This window comes from Quercus suber, unplaced genomic scaffold (genome assembly GCF_002906115.3).
Source record: "Quercus suber isolate HL8 unplaced genomic scaffold, Cork oak 2.0 scaffold_554, whole genome shotgun sequence".
NCBI classification, from domain to species: Eukaryota; Viridiplantae; Streptophyta; class Magnoliopsida; order Fagales; family Fagaceae; genus Quercus; species Quercus suber.
Window position 1 is genome coordinate 318,049 of NW_027070002.1, and position 17,531 is coordinate 335,579.

Sequence of the window (17,531 nt, forward strand, 5' to 3'; positions counted from 1 at the left end):
ACCGACGGTTTTTCACCTATTTCGGTCGATTTCGGTTGGGACTTTTAAAAACCGAAAATTTCGGTTTTGGTTGGCCGGATAGAAAAAAACCGATCGAACCGAACCGATTACAGCCCTAAGGGGGGCGACGAGAGGAGTGCGAGACGGAGCGTGACTGCGTGAGGTGTGAGGCCATGTGTTGGGTGAGGCAATGAGGGACGAGGGTGACGACTGAGGAGGTATGACATTGTGAGCTGAAATGAGGGAGTGAGGGTGTGGAGGCCGGAGGTGTGAGTTGAAAAATGAGGGAGTTAGGGTTTGTGTTTTACCGCGTTTATAGTTATATATATATATATAGGGGATGTTTTTTTAGTAATTTCATTGTAACCGGGTCTTATCCGGGTTGGGTTTTGGGTTTTTTTGATAAACCCCGGATCCGCTTCAGGTTTTTTTTTTAAAAAAACCCATGCCCGACCCTATTCTTTATCGGGCCGGGTAAAATTCGCCCCATTAGGGTCGGGCCGGGCCAGATCTAAATTGCCATCCCTAATTGCAATCGATGAAATGTAATATAAAAAAATATATATGATACAAAAGATTTATATTCATAGTTCACTCCCAGCTTTTGCAATTTGCTCGCCGCAGCACGAGGTTGCATTAATTTCTTTCACTAATCCTTAGTTATTTTTGTTTGGAATTTAAGATGCAATTTCAATTATATGAACTGCAAGAAGAACCCAGAGGGGGGAAGGAGATATATATAACTGTTATTCAATCTAGAATTATCTTTATTTCTCAATTAAAGAGTGGCATGCATGCCTTTTAAGTACACAGTGCTCACTTTCTTTTGCACAGCTTTTTAATTGACCACTGTCGCTTTCGAAAACCCTACAAAAACCGGTCGCAAAGTGAAGTCTCCTATTTCAACTGACACACGACCAAAAAGGAAGGGAAAAAATGGCTCGACTTGAACTTGAACCCGAATTCGTGTGAGTCCAGGTTTTAACACATGAAATTCATGTTTTGTGCTTGTTTGCTCTTTCTTTCTTCTCATAATAGTTAGCTCAATTTAGTTAGCTCGAGTGCTCTTCTTAATTATTTTCACAGACACACACTTCGTTTCATAAATCTACATTTGCACACTCATAGAGTCGATTACCTCGTCGAACCAACTCGCCAGAGCTTTAGTTACTATCAAAGCCTTTGTCCAGAAGTCACACCCACTTTCAGTAGTCATAGTTATAAAATTTTAATTCTTTATTGCCCATTTTCATTGTATGATAAAGTTATATTAAAATTTTGTACTATAAATAAAAATGCTAACAAAATTACTTGCCAGCTTGAAATGTAATTATCAAATATAAATATTTTTACTTCTGAAAAAACAACTAACATTGAGTAGATTGAGATTCAATTCATATTAATTATTTACTTATTTTCTTGCGTTTATGTTTTATCTTTAAAACTTTATACGTATAGTTTTCTTTGTAAGTAATCTAATTTTATTTATATTTGTGAATCTAATGAGGTTGATAACGTGATATGGTTTGTATCTAGTTTTTGTTTTTATGTTCTTTTATGGTGATGATAAAATTAGTAAATAACTTTGGTTACGTAAGTATTTATGCATTATTTAATTTTAATTTAAAGATTTTATGTATTATTCATTTTTTTTTATTTTCTTGACACTTCTTGATAAGACATAAAAAAAATATGGTAGATTTTCTGTGAGTACAGACGAACAAACCAGCAAGCAAAAGCTTTAAGCTTTTGGCTACATATCTTCAAGGTCCAATATATAGTATGCAATTTCTCATCTAATGTAGGCAGGATTTTTTGGGCACTGAAATAGCCTACAAAATCACAACAAAAATAAGCATTCAATTCAGATAAGAAACACCCTTAATTCAAAAGAATAAGGTAGGTATACCTTCGTTGAATTTTAAGCATTGATGACCAACACATCAGGTGGTAAACTTAATTTCTTAGTTGATTTTTAAGAGTCAATGACTAGCCCTAGCCTATAGCTAGTACTACATCTACCTCTTTAATCTAGATTCTAAACAAGTTTTCAAGTTTGGCAAGTCACATACGCACTCAGTGAGTTCTGAACTCATAACCTCACCATTCACCCATATTTGTGAGAGGAAGTGCCATTGAGCCAAGGCTCATTGGTTGCTTTCAAGTTGTTTCAGTTAATAACCATGGTTTTAGTACTTACCCATAACAAGATCTATATTGACCCAAAATTAAACCGATAGCAATAGCAACTGGAAACTGGTGAGCCAACTTTGTGAACTAGGTTTTGAAGAGCTCACCACTAGCAACTTGGTGAAATAGAGTCCTGTTCAGTGTATGTGAAGATATTAAATCCAACTTGCAAAAAACTTCCAATGAGAAGTTAAGAATATAACATCTCTAGTAAAAATTACGCAGGGAACATTCAAGAAAACTCACTCATTCTGTGTATAATCCATTACTCCAGAGAACTCCACAATCTCTCAATGTGTGTATCTGTAATTCTTTAGAATGGATGCCAGACACCAGCACTTGAACCCAGGATTATCAGTAGAGATATCAGCATCTGTAATGACCAGCTTCAAGACTGGTTGCAGTAACTTTTGTTGACACAATGTGAGGTTGAAACATAGATTCCAGGCAGAAGCGAAAAAAAAATATTATGATCATCAATTAGCTTTTCTTGTCATGCAGATTTACTCCAGAAGTAGCATGTGAATGTGCTGCTAAGAGCTAAAACATGCTTACACTTGTAAACCCAAAGAGTTCACAGTTGAAGCCCCATTATTAATCACCGCTCTTACAAGAATGTCCCATGTTATGGCAGTCGGAAGAATTCCATGATCCAAAGCATGTTTCAAGTACCCAACAGCATCTGATATCCTGCTACAAGAGCAAAGCCCCTTAAGAGTAATATTATAAGAGATAATATCTGGCTGTAACCCATCTTCTAAGATGCGAGCCCAGATCTCTGATGCCTTTTCACAGTCCTGGGCTTTGTAGAGCCCCTCCATGAGGGTATTGTGGGTTACAAGATTTGGAAAACAGTTCCACTGCTTCATCTCTGAATAGAGCTGCAAAGCATCTTCTACCTTGCCAACAGAGCAAAGCCCATGAATTATAATGTTGTGCATAGTTACATCAGGCTTAAAACCTTTGTCCAGAAAGTGTTGCCACAAGTTGAGGGCCATGTCAGTCTTCTTGCCTTGAAAAAGCCCATCCATCAACAAGCTATACGTGATCATGTCTGGCTTCCACCCCTTTTCTAACATTTCTCTCACAAAAGAATATGCCTCACTAAACCTTTCAGATTTGCATAAACCATTTATAAGAATATTATAGGAAACAACTGTTGGAGAGCAACCCCTGGTGCCCATTTCCCCAAAAAACTGAATTGCATTCTCAAGTTTGGAAGCTCTGATAAACCCGTTAAGCAATGTATTGCAAACATGAGGATTCAATTTACAGCCATGCTTAACCATCTGATCCACTACTTTGGCCACTTCATCTAATCTCCCATCTTTGCATAACCCATTAATCATTGAGGAATATGCAAAAATATCAAGACGAGCTCCACTATTTTCTGCCTCTTTCAGATTTGATAAAGCCTTATTCAGGTATCCATTCTTACATAACCCATGAATTAACACTCCATAAGTGGTGGAATCTGCACTAATACTCTTCTCCATTAAGAGTTCCCAAATAGACATTGCTTCATCAACCTTCCCATTATCAAACAACCCCTTAATAAATATGTTGTAACTCACAACATTACAACAACCACCCTTTCCCATCATCTCCCACAGCTCAAATCCCTCCTTAACCTTCCCAGTTCGACAAAATCCATTAAGCATTGCATTATACGTAACTACATCCAGAGACATCCCACTCTCAATCATCTCATTATAAACTCTCTCAGCTGCATCAACATTACCAGCCTCGCACAAGCCATGAATCAAAGTACTACAAGTAAACAAATCCCATCGCCGCTCATTTCTCTTCATCCTATTCCATATCTCTAAACTCTCATCAAACTTCCCACATTTACACAATCCATTGATCATAACATTGTAAGTAACAACATTAGGATACACTGAAGAGGCCCTCAATAACCTCTCCCAAATCTCCATAGCCTTAACAAAATCACCTCTCTTGAAAAACCCATCAATCAAAATGTTATAACACATCACATCAGGTTCCACCCCTCTCACAGGCATTTCATCAAACACTTCCAACGCACTACACAAACTCCCACCTTTCGCATGCCCATTCAGCAAAGTACCGTAGCTAAACACATCAGGCTCAAAACCCTTTTCCCACATCCAATCCAACAACCCTTTGGCCTTCTCAAACTGCCTCTTCTTACACGAAATCTTAATCAAGATATTGTAAGTTTGCAAATTCGGAGACATACCCACCTTCTCAAAGTACTTCAAGAACGACTCAGCTCTGTCCCACTGATTGGATTCAATGAAAGCATTGAGCAACGAGTTGTACGACCTTATCCCAGGTGTACAACCAAAAATCTCGTCCATTCGTTGAAACACATCGAGAGCTTGATCGGGCATGGAGTTCTTCGCGTAGGCCTTGATCACAGTCAATGCGACATCTTCAGAGCACTGGCATTTCTGGGTTCGGATCAGCTCGACGACCCGACCCACCTGAGAGACGAGGCTACGGTCCACGAGCCGACGAAGGATGTGGTGGAAGACGGGGGCCGAGTGAGTATAACCCGGTGGCGAGTGGCTGAGTCGAAGAGGGCGAGTGCGGAGTGAGCGGTTTTCTCGAGTTTGAGGAGCTTGAGAACTCGCTTGGGAGAGAGGGATTTTGGGAACTCGACCATGCTATTGGTAGATGATGGTCATTCTGAAGGAAGCAAAGCCCCTGTGATCCTTGTACCACGCCACATTTGAAAACCTGCCGTTGAAAAATGGTGTGAAACTTGCATCCGGTTGGTTTGGGGCATTGGGCTGGGTCGGGTTATGAAAAAATTATTTTTTTTGGGTGTGTGTGTGTGTGTTTTTTTTCTTTTTTTTTAATTGTAGTAAATTGTTATTAATTCTAATTTGACCTTATCGCTAAAATTATTTTTTCACCCACTGATAACAATATGCCACTTAGATTTTTTGTAAAAATATTATATGCATAGCAATTCATTTTTTTTAAGTAATGTCATGGGCACAAATTATTTTATAACATTTTTACAAACTGTTGATATGGTCAATTCTTACTAATTCTCATTTTTACTAGTTTGTAAAAAAATTGTAAAATGGTTTGTAGTTCTAGCATTTCCTCCTTTTTTTTTTTTTTTTTTTTTATGCATACTATAAAATGTCAACTCATGAGTCTCCTTTATGATAATTGTTTTTTATTATCAGATCATGTTTTATTCGACATAAAAAAAACTTTACTAATGAGATAACTGTAACTCATATTATTTTGTGTTATTGGCAACACATTTATATGTTAAAATTTGGATCCCCAATATCACTCTATATGCTTTGAAATTTGTTATGCGTCAACTATTACCAAACTTGTTGACTTGACCTAAGACATGTTAGGGTTTGGGTCAATCAAGTTTCAAGTCAAAGACGTGTTGTATTGAACAAGTTGTTAAACCGAAGACCCTAACCTAATCTTTTATGATTGGGTCAACTTGGGATATATATATATATATATAACCTAATTATATCATCTTTTTCTTCGTTACAAATAAACAAAGACAATAAAAAATAAATGTTAAATAATACATAAAATCTTTAAATTAAAATTAAATAATACATAAATACTTAAGTAACCAAAGTTATTTACTAATTTTATCGTCTCCATAAAAGTTGTTGACTTAACCTAACAGACATGTTGGGGTGTGGGTCAATCAATTTTCAAGTCAAAGACGTGTTGTCTTGAACAAATTGTTAAACTATGACCCTAACCTAATTTTTTAATAATTGAGTCAACTTGGGATATATATATATTTATATATAAAAACTTAATCATATTGTCTTTTTCTCTGTTACAAATAAACAAAGACAATAAAAATAAATGAATAATACATAAAATCTTTAAATTAAAATTAAATAATGCATAAATACTTAAGTAACCAAAGATATTTACTTGTTTTATCATCACCATAAAAGTTGTTGACTTGACCTAACAAACATGTTGGGGTGTGAGTCAATCAATTTTCAAGTCAAAGACGTGTTGTCTTGAACAAGTTGTTAAACCTATGACCCTAACCTAATTTTTTAATAATCAGTCAACTTGGGATATATATATATATATATATAACTTAATCATATTGTCTTTTTCTTTATTACAAATAAACAAAGACATTAAAAATAAATGAATAATACATAAAATCTTTAAATTAAAATTAAATAATGCATAAATACTTAAGTAACCAAAGTTATTTACTAATTTTATCATCACCATAAAAGTTGTTGACTTGACCTAACAGACATGTTGGGGTGTGTGTCAATCAATTTTCAAATCAAAGACGTGTTGTCTTGAACAAGTTGTTAAATCTACGACCCTAACCTAATTTTTTAAGAATCGAGTCAACTTGGGATATATATATATATAATAACTTAATCATATCGTCTTTTTCTTCGTTACAAATAAACAAAGACAATAAAAAAAAATGAATAATACATAAAATNGTAATTTTTTATATTTGGAATGTTGATATTGTGTACAAATAAAACTTTGTATTTGTTTTACTTATTTTTGTGTTATTTTGTTTTAGATAGTAATGTTAGGATTTGTATAATTTTAAAATTGTTGAATAAGTATTAATAAGTTTAACTGAGTTCATTCTTGATATAAATGGTAAATTCAAAATAATGCATTTTACATTAAGTAATTTATTGCATAACTTTCCAAATGACAAATACATGTTGTTTTCTATATTAAAAAAAAAAAAAAAAAATTCATGTGAAAAATATGGGTCAACCCGATCCGACCCGACCCGCCCCATCCCGCCCGTTTTGCCATGTCTACATATTAGCAGCGTCCGAAGGTCAGATCAAGAAAGACCAGAACGAAGGGCTTTTCTTCAAGAACCTGAGGCTGAGGATACCTGGCAGAAAAAGCAAAAGCCAAGGAGAAAACAGAGAAGATAAAAGAGCGTACTAAAGAGAATGATGGATGAATAATGAGGAACATTTACCTTGCATTAATTGGCCTTATAATCATTCAGCAAAAAATAGGCCAAACAACCATTGGCATTACTGCTTCTTTCCCGTCTTCTTCATCTGATTGGTAAAAGGTTGCAGCTCTTGGAGCAATTTAAGTGGCTTTGCTTTCGCAATTCATCTGTGAGCAGGGGATGTCAAAAGAAACAGAATTACAAAAACAAAGAATGGGGAGGGGGAAGGGGGGGGGGGGTTGTGTGGGGGGTGAGAAACTAGGGAAGAAAAGAACTGGATATTTTTGGCTACGTTCTAATAAGTTAGGAATAAAATTGTTAGCCATAATGGTATTAACTGAATATGGCATGATTCAATAAACCCAAGCATAAACTTACAACTTGAGCCTGATATATCATGCTACTTCGCTTTGGCATCATCAACATCTGATTTTGGTGATATCACTATAATCACCAAAATCTGCGTAACTGAGTTACCATGTCAGATGCATTATGAACAAATACAAAGAATATCTAAAGGTTTCGCATCCTTCTATATGACCATACCTGTTTTTAAATGTTCTCTTTTCTTGACACTTCTTGATAAGACATAAAAAAAATATGGTAGATTTTCTGTGAGTACAGACGAACAAACCAGCAAGCAAAAGCTTTAAGCTTTTGGCTACATATCTTCAAGGTCCAATATATAGTATGCAATTTCTCATCTAATGTAGGCAGGATTTTTTGGGCACTGAAATAGCCTACAAAATCACAACAAAAATAAGCATTCAATTCAGATAAGAAACACCCTTAATTCAAAAGAATAAGGTAGGTATACCTTCGTTGAATTTTAAGCATTGATGACCAACACATCAGGTGGTAAACTTAATTTCTTAGTTGATTTTTAAGAGTCAATGACTAGCCCTAAATGACTTATTGGATAACTCATTTGATAAAGAATAAAAATATATAAGAAATTTATAATCTTGAAAATTAATTTTATAATCTATTATTAGTTGTGGTTGACACTCTATTTCAATTTGAGATATACTTTAAAATTTGATTGCTTGCTTATTTATACATGGTCTCTTTTATTAATATCATATTATTGTTAAGCATCACACACTCTAGAAAATATCATAATTTATTTTGAAAAGCCGTTTATTTTAGACATAAATTATTAAAAAATAGGTCTAAGTATTCATAATTTATGCTAATTTGATACTTTAGCTTCACTATTTTCATACTTGTGAATATTTCTTACATGACTACAATTTTAAATCTATGTTTTTAACTCTACTGTAACCAGATTATCTTGGCATGTATTTTACTATTTGATATCTAAAAATATTTACTCATTACAGAATGTTCAACCATTAATCTTTTAATTAATTTGCATATAGTTATGTAAATGTATCAATTGTTTCCTTAAAATTCACAATAAACAATTAAACCAATATTGTCTTAGTTTTACTTCTTTTTTTTTACCAAAAAAAAAAGTTTTAAAAAAATGGTTCGAGTTCGGGTTAGAGTCGCTGGTCGGGTCGGTTGATTCGCAAAAACACAGGTCGGGTCACGGGTCAACCCGTTTTTGCTTCGGGTCAGAAAATTCTGACCTATTTTGCCATGTCTACTAATATGTTTTAGAAAATTTTGTTTGATTTTAAAGCTTTCTATATCCAAATTAGTTTAGTTGGAGTTATTTTGTAAGAGTAGGTCAGAAAGAGACAAATAAAATAATGTAGAGAACATGTCTCTTGGTAATTAAATTAGAGCAAAAGCTTCTTTTTACATAATGGCCAGATGCAAATTTCCATGCAGTATTCTTTGAAAGTGAGTAAATTCTCCACTACATCAATTTTCTACCATTCCAACCCTACTTCGCCACTTGCTATTGAAACAAGTAATTTCAGATGTTGTATAGCTTACTAGTTTGCAGGTGCTTCCTCACATTGAAAAGTAATTTTCAAATGTTGGATTGCTCACTAGTTTGCCGGGCTTTTTGTAATTTTATTTTATCACAAATAAGTGGGGGAGGAAGGTTTTGAACCCCGGGGGAAAAGTCCTTTTCATTTAGAATCTTGTCAATTTTATCTATTTCATGGTCTAGATTAGATTTTAGAAATTTAAATGTATACAGTCTGCTATGTCATTTAAAATTTTAAATAATGTGACAATCTAAAAGTAGCTAGATCCAGGAAATAAAATCTAAATCATGAAATGAAAGAAATAGACAGTTTTTGAAATGAAGAGGATCTTGATCCGGGGGATGGGTAGTGCCAATTGAGCTACCAAGCTCTTGGCCATATGTTATTTCGATTTTTATATTCTTAAACGTTGTATTATAGGTTCCAAGTATATAGCCATTACTTAAGTTCGTTTAGAGCTTAAGCAAACAACAATCAACCTTGATATTGCGTCCATTAATCATCATGAGATTGTTTGAGTTTGACTAACATGCGAAGGAAGATCACAAGTTGGATAGAATTGGATAGAAGACTTTAACGAGCTGCTAGTAGCTCAAAATTGCATTCTTTTTCTTCAGTATAGAGGAAAAAGTCAAACCTTGCAATAGTGTATTGGAGATTTCGAATGTGCGGAAGAAGGCAACGTACAAATTTGTAATTTGGGAAACAAAATCTAAATCATGAAATGAAAGAAATAGATAGATCTTGAAATGAAGAGGATCTTGTTCTGGGGGAATGGGTAGTGCTAATTTTAAGTTAAAAAGCCCTTGGCCTTATGTTATTTCAATTGATCAATTGTTGAATTCTTAAAGTTGTATCATAGGTTGTCAAAAGCCTTGTAGCTGAATTGACACCTCCCCATGCACAAAGTGCTTGGGGTCCTAGAGGGGAAAGGGTTCGAACTGCGGAATTAACAACATGTTGTAATTATCTATAAAAAAAAGTTGTATCATAGGTTCAAATACTTACAAAATTTTAAAAAATAATAATAAAAATAAAAATTTTGTATAACAGGTTTAATTATAAAGCTATTTACTTAAGTTGGTTTAGAGTTTAAGCAAACAACAATCAATCTTGAAATTGCATATGTTAATAACCATGTGGAGACTATTTGAGTTTGATCAACATGCGAAGGAAGATCACAAGTTGGAAAGAATTGGATAGAAGGCTTTAAGTTCAGCTGCTAGTAGCTCAAATTGCATTATTTTTTTTAGTATAAAGGAAAAGTCAAACCCTGCAGTAGTGTACGGGAGATTTCGAATTTGAATGCGCAAAAGAGGGCAACATACTAATTTGTGATCTAACATTCAAATTTATCAACTTACTATTTTTGATCTAAGGTTTTAAACTTACCTCCTGAGTTGAATTGGGTACGTATCTGTAGCTCACGGTGATTTGCTTTGATATTTGCCCAGTATTTCTCCTACAAAATCTCATTTTGAGTACCATAAGCAAGCCGCCAATTTGGGTTCATTTCCTACCTACGACTCAATGCTTGCAACTACGCTGCGAATCTGGGTTCATTCCTACCCACAACTCAATGCTCACAACGTCAAATCTCTTACTGTTGAGATCACACAAAAGTTTTAACAGGTATAAATGTAAATCACCCCAATCTTTTCTCACAAGTAAAATGTGAATCACACCATTTACAATAACTAGGGTTTCTATCAGTCAAGAAACACTATTAGAATTTATAACAGAGTGAAAAGAATTCATTTAAGTACAAGCAGTAGCCAAGAACAACTACAAGAGAGCTTAAAAAAAAAAAAAACAAATCTATATGCAGAAGAAAGCAACCTTGGACGCACACAACTTGGAAAATAACTCAATTATGTAAATAAAGATAATTTATCAATGTTGTCGCTTGCCGGAGAGGCTGATAGAGCTAACTTTCATAGGGGTAGCAACCACCAGTGGAGCTTCTGGGGAATCACTAACGGCAAACTTGTCATGCATGAACCGACTCTCAACAATAGACTCATCCTTCAACACAATCTTGTAACAATAACAGCTTTTAAGGCCTTGCTGATTCCTGTAGCATGCATGAGCACTGTTTTTCACCTGCTGGAAGTCCCATATCACACTGAACTTTCCCACTGTTGCGACCAAGTGACGCTCCTGTTTACCATTTTCCGTGACCTGAAAGCAAATATCATACGTGAAACAAACACAAGTTAAAGAAATTTAAGATGATAAGATCACAAAATATAAGAGACCAAAAATTTTGTGATAGTGTGTCGGGCGGTCGGAGTGGAATAGTTCAGAACATTGCAATGGCGAATTCGCCAGTGTTGAATTGGACACAGGGGCATCAGTTCTCGAAAGGGACGAATTTTCAGTGCTTTGCTACAACTGGGGACGGGTCGATTGTTGTTGGGTCTCTTGATGGGAAGATAAGGTTGTATTCGAAGACATCAATGAGGCAGGCCAAGACTGCTTTTCCAGGGCTTGGTTCACCGATTACTCATGTCGATGTTACATTTGATGGGAAGTGGATTTTGGGCACGACTGACACGTATTTGGTCCTTATTTGCACTCTATTTACTGACAAAGATGGAAAGACAAAGACTGGATTTAGTGGCAGAATGGGGAACAAGATTCCTGCTCCAAGGTTGTTGAAGTTGACCCCTTTGGATTCACATTTGGCTGGGAGTAATAATAAATTCCACGGCGGCCATTTCTCATGGGTATGCATACTTAATCTCTTTAATATATATAGCAACTACTTAACTGTTGTATTTGTTGGCAAGGCTAGTTTGTTATCTGCTTATATGGTTATTTTATTACAATTGGCAAATTTGGTTGATTCAGCTTTCTTGGTTAGATTATATTTGCAACTCATTTAATGGTCACCATTGAGATTCTTGCAATGGTGATGTCTCTTTTTATTAACTCAGTTTCATATTTAATATACTACCTTTTGTATGCTGTTTATTCATCTCTCTTATAGTTATAGCCAACATCTTTTCTGTATTGCATCTGTTTCCATTCATATTACAGTCATTTTCAAAATATAGTGACCTTTAATTAGTAACATGAGAATTGTGTTTTGTGAAAACACTATAGTGTGTAACTGTTCCAAAACAAATTTGATTCATTTGCCAGAGGAAGATATTATTTATGTAAGGTTTTTTTGAGATTTGGGTCGGATGTTGCCTGCATGAGGTCCAATAGATGCATCAGTGTAACAGTTGGATATCTACAAATTGTCTTTTGTTCTTTGTCAAGAAATTTTTTCTGTGATGACTAATGGATCTATGGATAATTTAGCCCTTTTAAATAGCTGTGCATTGTGTGTGTAAATCCTGTAAGTGGTGCCTATGTTGACATTCTGCTTTAAAGCAATCCTGGTTTCTTCAAATTAATGTCTTGGTGTGTTTGTTTCAATGTAATAAATGTGTGAAATTTTAGCGGTTTTCCAACACCATTTAAAAATAAAAACTCCTAATCACTATGTTTCTACCCTCTTCTCACGCCGTATTGCATTCATTCAATACTTTTGCCATTGAGGAGTCATCCCTATTGTCAAGCTTTATTGAAAAACTATTTTAATAAAGATCATGTGTATTTCAGCATCTTTTAGTGAGGATAGTTGTAATTTTCACTTCTTAGAAATTATTGTTATGTTATGTTGAAAACCTGGAGAAACACAAAGAATGTACCTCTTTGATTACGTTTTTAAATCTCCAATTTTTTCTTTTATCTTGGAGGAGAACTCAAAATTTAAAAAGGGTGCGCAGGCCTTGGGCAATCCCCACTGGCCCTTATTGGCTTCACATAGGCCAAAAAGGGGCTGCAAAAGCAGAATGTCAGCTCAAGTGAGGGTCTTATTGGACCTCCTAGTTGCACAAGCAGACTGCATCAGAGACTTACCAAAAAGGGATCTGTTCACAAGGGTTGATTGCATCACCCTCTTTGACATATAACAAATAAATGGTCTTTTACCTGATTGCTTGCAAGCAGTTCTGGTGAATATTAACTTGACATACAGAGGAACTAGTTGCTTAAAAAAATAGCTACTTATTATGTAAGTCACTAAGTGCTTGAAATTTCAGATGGAAAGCTTGCATTGTTAATTAAATATTTTTGGACAAGCTACTGGAGAGTGCAATTTTGTATTTTCCTGGAACTTTCACACACTAGTGAGTGTGTTCATATTTAATAGCTTTCTGAGGTTTGTGCTTAAGGTATGGTTGTTACTTAATCTCTACATTTGTTTAGTTGATCAGATTCTGCAAAAAGAACATGTACCTTGTGGAAATAGAAAAGAAAACAAAAAAAATTATGTTATCAGAGGGGGGAAAAAAAAGAGAAGAAGAAAGAGCTTTTTGGTTTAGGCTTACTTATTGGAGCTATTTGGCATTAAAATGATGTCTAGTTGTGTATTTGGGGCTGATTTTTGTTGGACTCATCATGAATAATTGTGATGATCTCTTTTTCTAAAACTGTGAAATATCTGATAGAAAACAGAGTTAGCTGTTTGGAAATCCAATGTAACACAAAAGGACTTCAATTAAAATTTGTATAACGTTTCTTTTTGTTGTGTGCATGTAAGATTTTACTTTTAGTTTAGTGTCTTAGATCTGGTTGCATTTGGGTCCTCAAAGTTAGATGGTCTGGTGGTTTGGGTGTATCTATTTGGTGCCTGTTAACTACTTATCTCCGGCTGAATTGGATAGTTTTGTTACCGCATATTATGGTTATTTTTTTACCTTATGATACATGTTTTTTTTTTTTTTTTTTTATATTTTTTTTTACCNATCTTTTTAAACTTTAAAATGAATAATTAATATATGTTTTAAAGATACACAAGTTTTGTTTTTGATTCTCTGAAAAAAAAAATTGGAGAAATTTTTTCCATTACAGGTGTAATATAATTTGAGTAAGCTATGATTTGACTTTAGTGGAAAATTTTAATGGTCTCTTTCACACACAATATATATATATATAGTTTGAAAATAAAAGGACAATTTTTTATAGGAAAAATTATGTGAATACTAAATAATATTCTAATATAATAAACTAAAACATAATTTTTTTTTTATATTATGTTGATATGTTTTTAATTGAAAATGTTACACTTATTAATTTATAATTATAAATGTAAGGGCTGGATTTGGGCACTTCTACTACTGGATGAGTTAACTTAGACCCAACTAGTCCAATACAATAAATTTGTAAAGAATGAGTTTACGAATTAGGCCTTAGTGACGGTTTATAAAATGGGCCGAGATTGCCAAATTCTTTGACTCCACAATAAAAGATTTTTTTTTCCATATTTTCGTGTTTAAACTATTGAAAAAATCTATTTAAAAAATTTTGAGACAAAAAAATTTAGAGTTTAAGAATAAAAATTAAATTATAAAAAATTTAGGACAATGACAATATTTTAGCCTTAAAAATTGATTCAGATTCAACATAAAAAAAAAAAAAAAAAAAAAAGGGTTTGATATACAATTTTAACGTTCATGGAGTTAAAAGACCAAATTAATATTCATATCAAAATATTAGATTAACATTTTTCTCAAAAAAGAAAAAAGAAAAAAAGATTAACATTTATGAAAACCTTAAAAAAAAATTAAAACAAAAACAAAACACGCGCAAAAAGGCCCACCTATGAGGCTATGAGCTATGCGAAAATGGTGATAGCCGGTGAGAAATAATCACCTATAAAATCTCCAAAATCCAAACAGAGTAACTAACTTTATTAGCAATCGCAGATCCCAAAAGCATTTCAAACAATCTCTAACATTTCGTTTTTCAATTCTCACTCCCTCACTTCTTTTCCACTTCCGAATCCAAATTCAACAACAATGGGTACCTCTCAGAGCCGCGAGGGCCTCGATATCTCCGACGCCGACTCAGACCAATACACCGACAATGAAGAAGAAGAAGAAGAGGAAGAAGATGACGATCAATACGACGACGCTCAAGGCTCAAACCAACAAAAGCCCCAATCTAAAGCCAAATCCGATCCCAAATCCCTAGACGAACTCGACGCTAAACTCAAAGCTCTCAAACTCAAATACGCTTCTCCTTCCTCTTCCTCTTCCTCTTCGCAAAACCCTAATTCCGCGAATTCCGTCAAGCTCTACCTCCATATCGGCGGCAACACTCCGAAGGCGAAGTGGATCGTCTCCGATAAGCACTCGTCTTATTCCTTTGTGAAAACCTCGAAAATCGACGGCGACTGCGATGACGATGAGTCGGACGGTGGAGGGCAGTCGTGGTGGATACTGAGAGTGGGGGCTAAGGTGCGAGCTAGGGTTTCGTCGGAGATGCAATTGAAGATGTTCGGCGATCAGCGGCGCGTGGATTTCGTTTCCAGTGGCGTTTGGGCTTTGAAGTTCCCGACCGACGAAGCGTATCGGAACTTCGTCACTGAGTTTCAGAACTGTATATTTGAGAACGTGTACGGACTCGAAGCTACGGAGGAGAACAAGCTTAAGGTTTATGGGAAAGAGTTTATTGGGTGGGTGAAGCCCGAGGCGGCCGACGATTCGATGTGGGAGGACGCTGAAGACGATGGGTGGAAGAGTCCCGAGCCGCCGGTCCGGGCGAGTCAGGACTTGTTGGAAGAGTTCGAAGAGGCCGCCAATGGCGGTGTACAGAGCTTGACATTGGGTGCATTGGATAATAGCTTCTTGGTGAACGATACTGGTGTTCAGGTTTATAGGAATCTCAATCATGGGATTCATGGAAAAGGTGTTTCTGTGAAATTTGATGGTTCAGGTTCGAGGAAAAGTTCGAGTGTGGCCCAAATGACTCCAAAAAAGGCGTTGTTGATGAGAGCCGAGACGAATATGATGCTAATGAGTCCATTTAAGGAAGGGAAGCCTCATGCCAATGGGCTTCAACAGCTCGATATCGAGACGGGGAAGATTGTCACGGAATGGAAGTTCGAGAAGGATGGGACTGATATTACAATGCGGGATATCACGAATGATACTAAAGGTTCGCAATTGGACCCGTCAGAGTCGACGTTTTTGGGGTTAGATGATAATAGGTTGTGTCAATGGGATATGCGTGATCGGAGTGGAATAGTTCAGAACATTGCAATGGCGAATTCGCCAGTGTTGAATTGGACACAGGGGCATCAGTTCTCGAAAGGGACGAATTTTCAGTGCTTTGCTACAACTGGGGACGGGTCGATTGTTGTTGGGTCTCTTGATGGGAAGATAAGGTTGTATTCGAAGACATCAATGAGGCAGGCCAAGACTGCTTTTCCAGGGCTTGGTTCACCGATTACTCATGTCGATGTTACATTTGATGGGAAGTGGATTTTGGGCACGACTGACACGTATTTGGTCCTTATTTGCACTCTATTTACTGACAAAGATGGAAAGACAAAGACTGGATTTAGTGGCAGAATGGGGAACAAGATTCCTGCTCCAAGGTTGTTGAAGTTGACCCCTTTGGATTCACATTTGGCTGGGAGTAATAATAAATTCCACGGCGGCCATTTCTCATGGGTATGCATACTTAATCTCTTTAATATATATAGCAACTACTTAACTGTTGTATTTGTTGGCAAGGCTAGTTTGTTATCTGCTTATATGGTTATTTTATTACAATTGGCAAATTTGGTTGATTCAGCTTTCTTGGTTAGATTATATTTGCAACTCATTTAATGGTCACCATTGAGATTCTTGCAATGGTGATGTCTCTTTTTATTAACTCAGTTTCATATTTAATATACTACCTTTTGTATGCTGTTTATTCATCTCTCTTATAGTTATAGCCAACATCTTTTCTGTATTGCATCTGTTTCATTCATATTACAGTCATTTTCAAAATATAGTGACCTTTAATTAGTAACATGAGAATTGTGTTTTGTGAAAACACTATAGTGTGTAACTGTTCCAAAACAAATTTGATTCATTTGCCAGAGGAAGATATTATTTATGTAAGGTTTTTTTGAGATTTGGGTCGGATGTTGCCTGCATGAGGTCCAATAGATGCATCAGTGTAACAGTTGGATATCTACAAATTGTCTTTTGTTCTTTGTCAAGAAATTTTTTCTGTGATGACTAATGGATCTATGGATAATTTAGCCCTTTTAAAAGCTGTGCATTATTCATTTTAAAGTTTAAAAAGATTGGTTCCTCTTTGGGTTATTCCAAACTTTATTAAGAATTCAAGTATCTTGCTTGTCCAGTTTTATTTGAATGAGCTGTGCAATATGATCTTACATGGAAATTTGTATATTTTATTTTAGGAAAAGTTAAATTTGTTATTGATATGTGTTTGAATTATATTATTTACATTAATTTTGGGGTATAAATTTGTAACCTATAAAAGAGATTTGCTGAATGTATTGATTGTACTATCATTATTCACACCTTTTTTTTTTTTTTTTGAGGAAGATCATTATTCACACTTAAGGAAGCTGATTTTGTTGCCTATAATATTGCACAATTGCCTCTTTACAATTGAGG

General features: G+C 35.2%; 2 protein-coding genes and 1 long non-coding RNA gene across 3 annotated transcripts; 1 reads left to right on the plus strand and 2 right to left on the minus strand.

Moving 5' to 3' along the window:
* Window positions 1–1,657: 1,657 nt before the first annotated feature.
* LOC136063671 (pentatricopeptide repeat-containing protein At3g09060-like) lies at window positions 1,658–4,930 on the minus strand. Its single transcript, XM_065764376.1, is given in 4 exon segments — window positions 1,658–1,832; window positions 2,201–2,323; window positions 2,437–4,732; window positions 4,735–4,930. Coding segments are annotated over 2 exon segments (2,097 nt in total). The 5' UTR covers window positions 4,841–4,930; the 3' UTR covers window positions 1,658–1,832; window positions 2,201–2,323; window positions 2,437–2,741.
* Window positions 4,931–6,905: 1,975 nt separating this feature from the next.
* Window positions 6,906–8,040, minus strand: LOC136063666 (uncharacterized). Its single transcript, XR_010625287.1, has 2 exons — window positions 7,691–8,040; window positions 6,906–7,311 (listed from the first exon to the last, which is right to left on the minus strand). It is a non-coding gene; the product is annotated as an uncharacterized LOC136063666 (long non-coding RNA).
* A 6,693-nt stretch (window positions 8,041–14,733) lies between these two features.
* On the plus strand, window positions 14,734–16,739 carry LOC112024431 (protein CYPRO4). The gene has a single exon (XM_024057065.2). It carries the CDS (start codon window positions 14,907–14,909, stop codon window positions 16,722–16,724), a length of 1,818 nt encoding a protein of 605 aa, XP_023912833.2. The 5' UTR covers window positions 14,734–14,906; the 3' UTR covers window positions 16,725–16,739.
* Window positions 16,740–17,531: the final 792 nt, after the last annotated feature.

Coding starts and splice junctions, on each gene's coding strand:
- LOC112024431 (XM_024057065.2), top strand. CDS start 14,907: ATGGGTACCTCTCAGAGCCGCGAGGGCCTCGATATCTCCGACGCCGAC.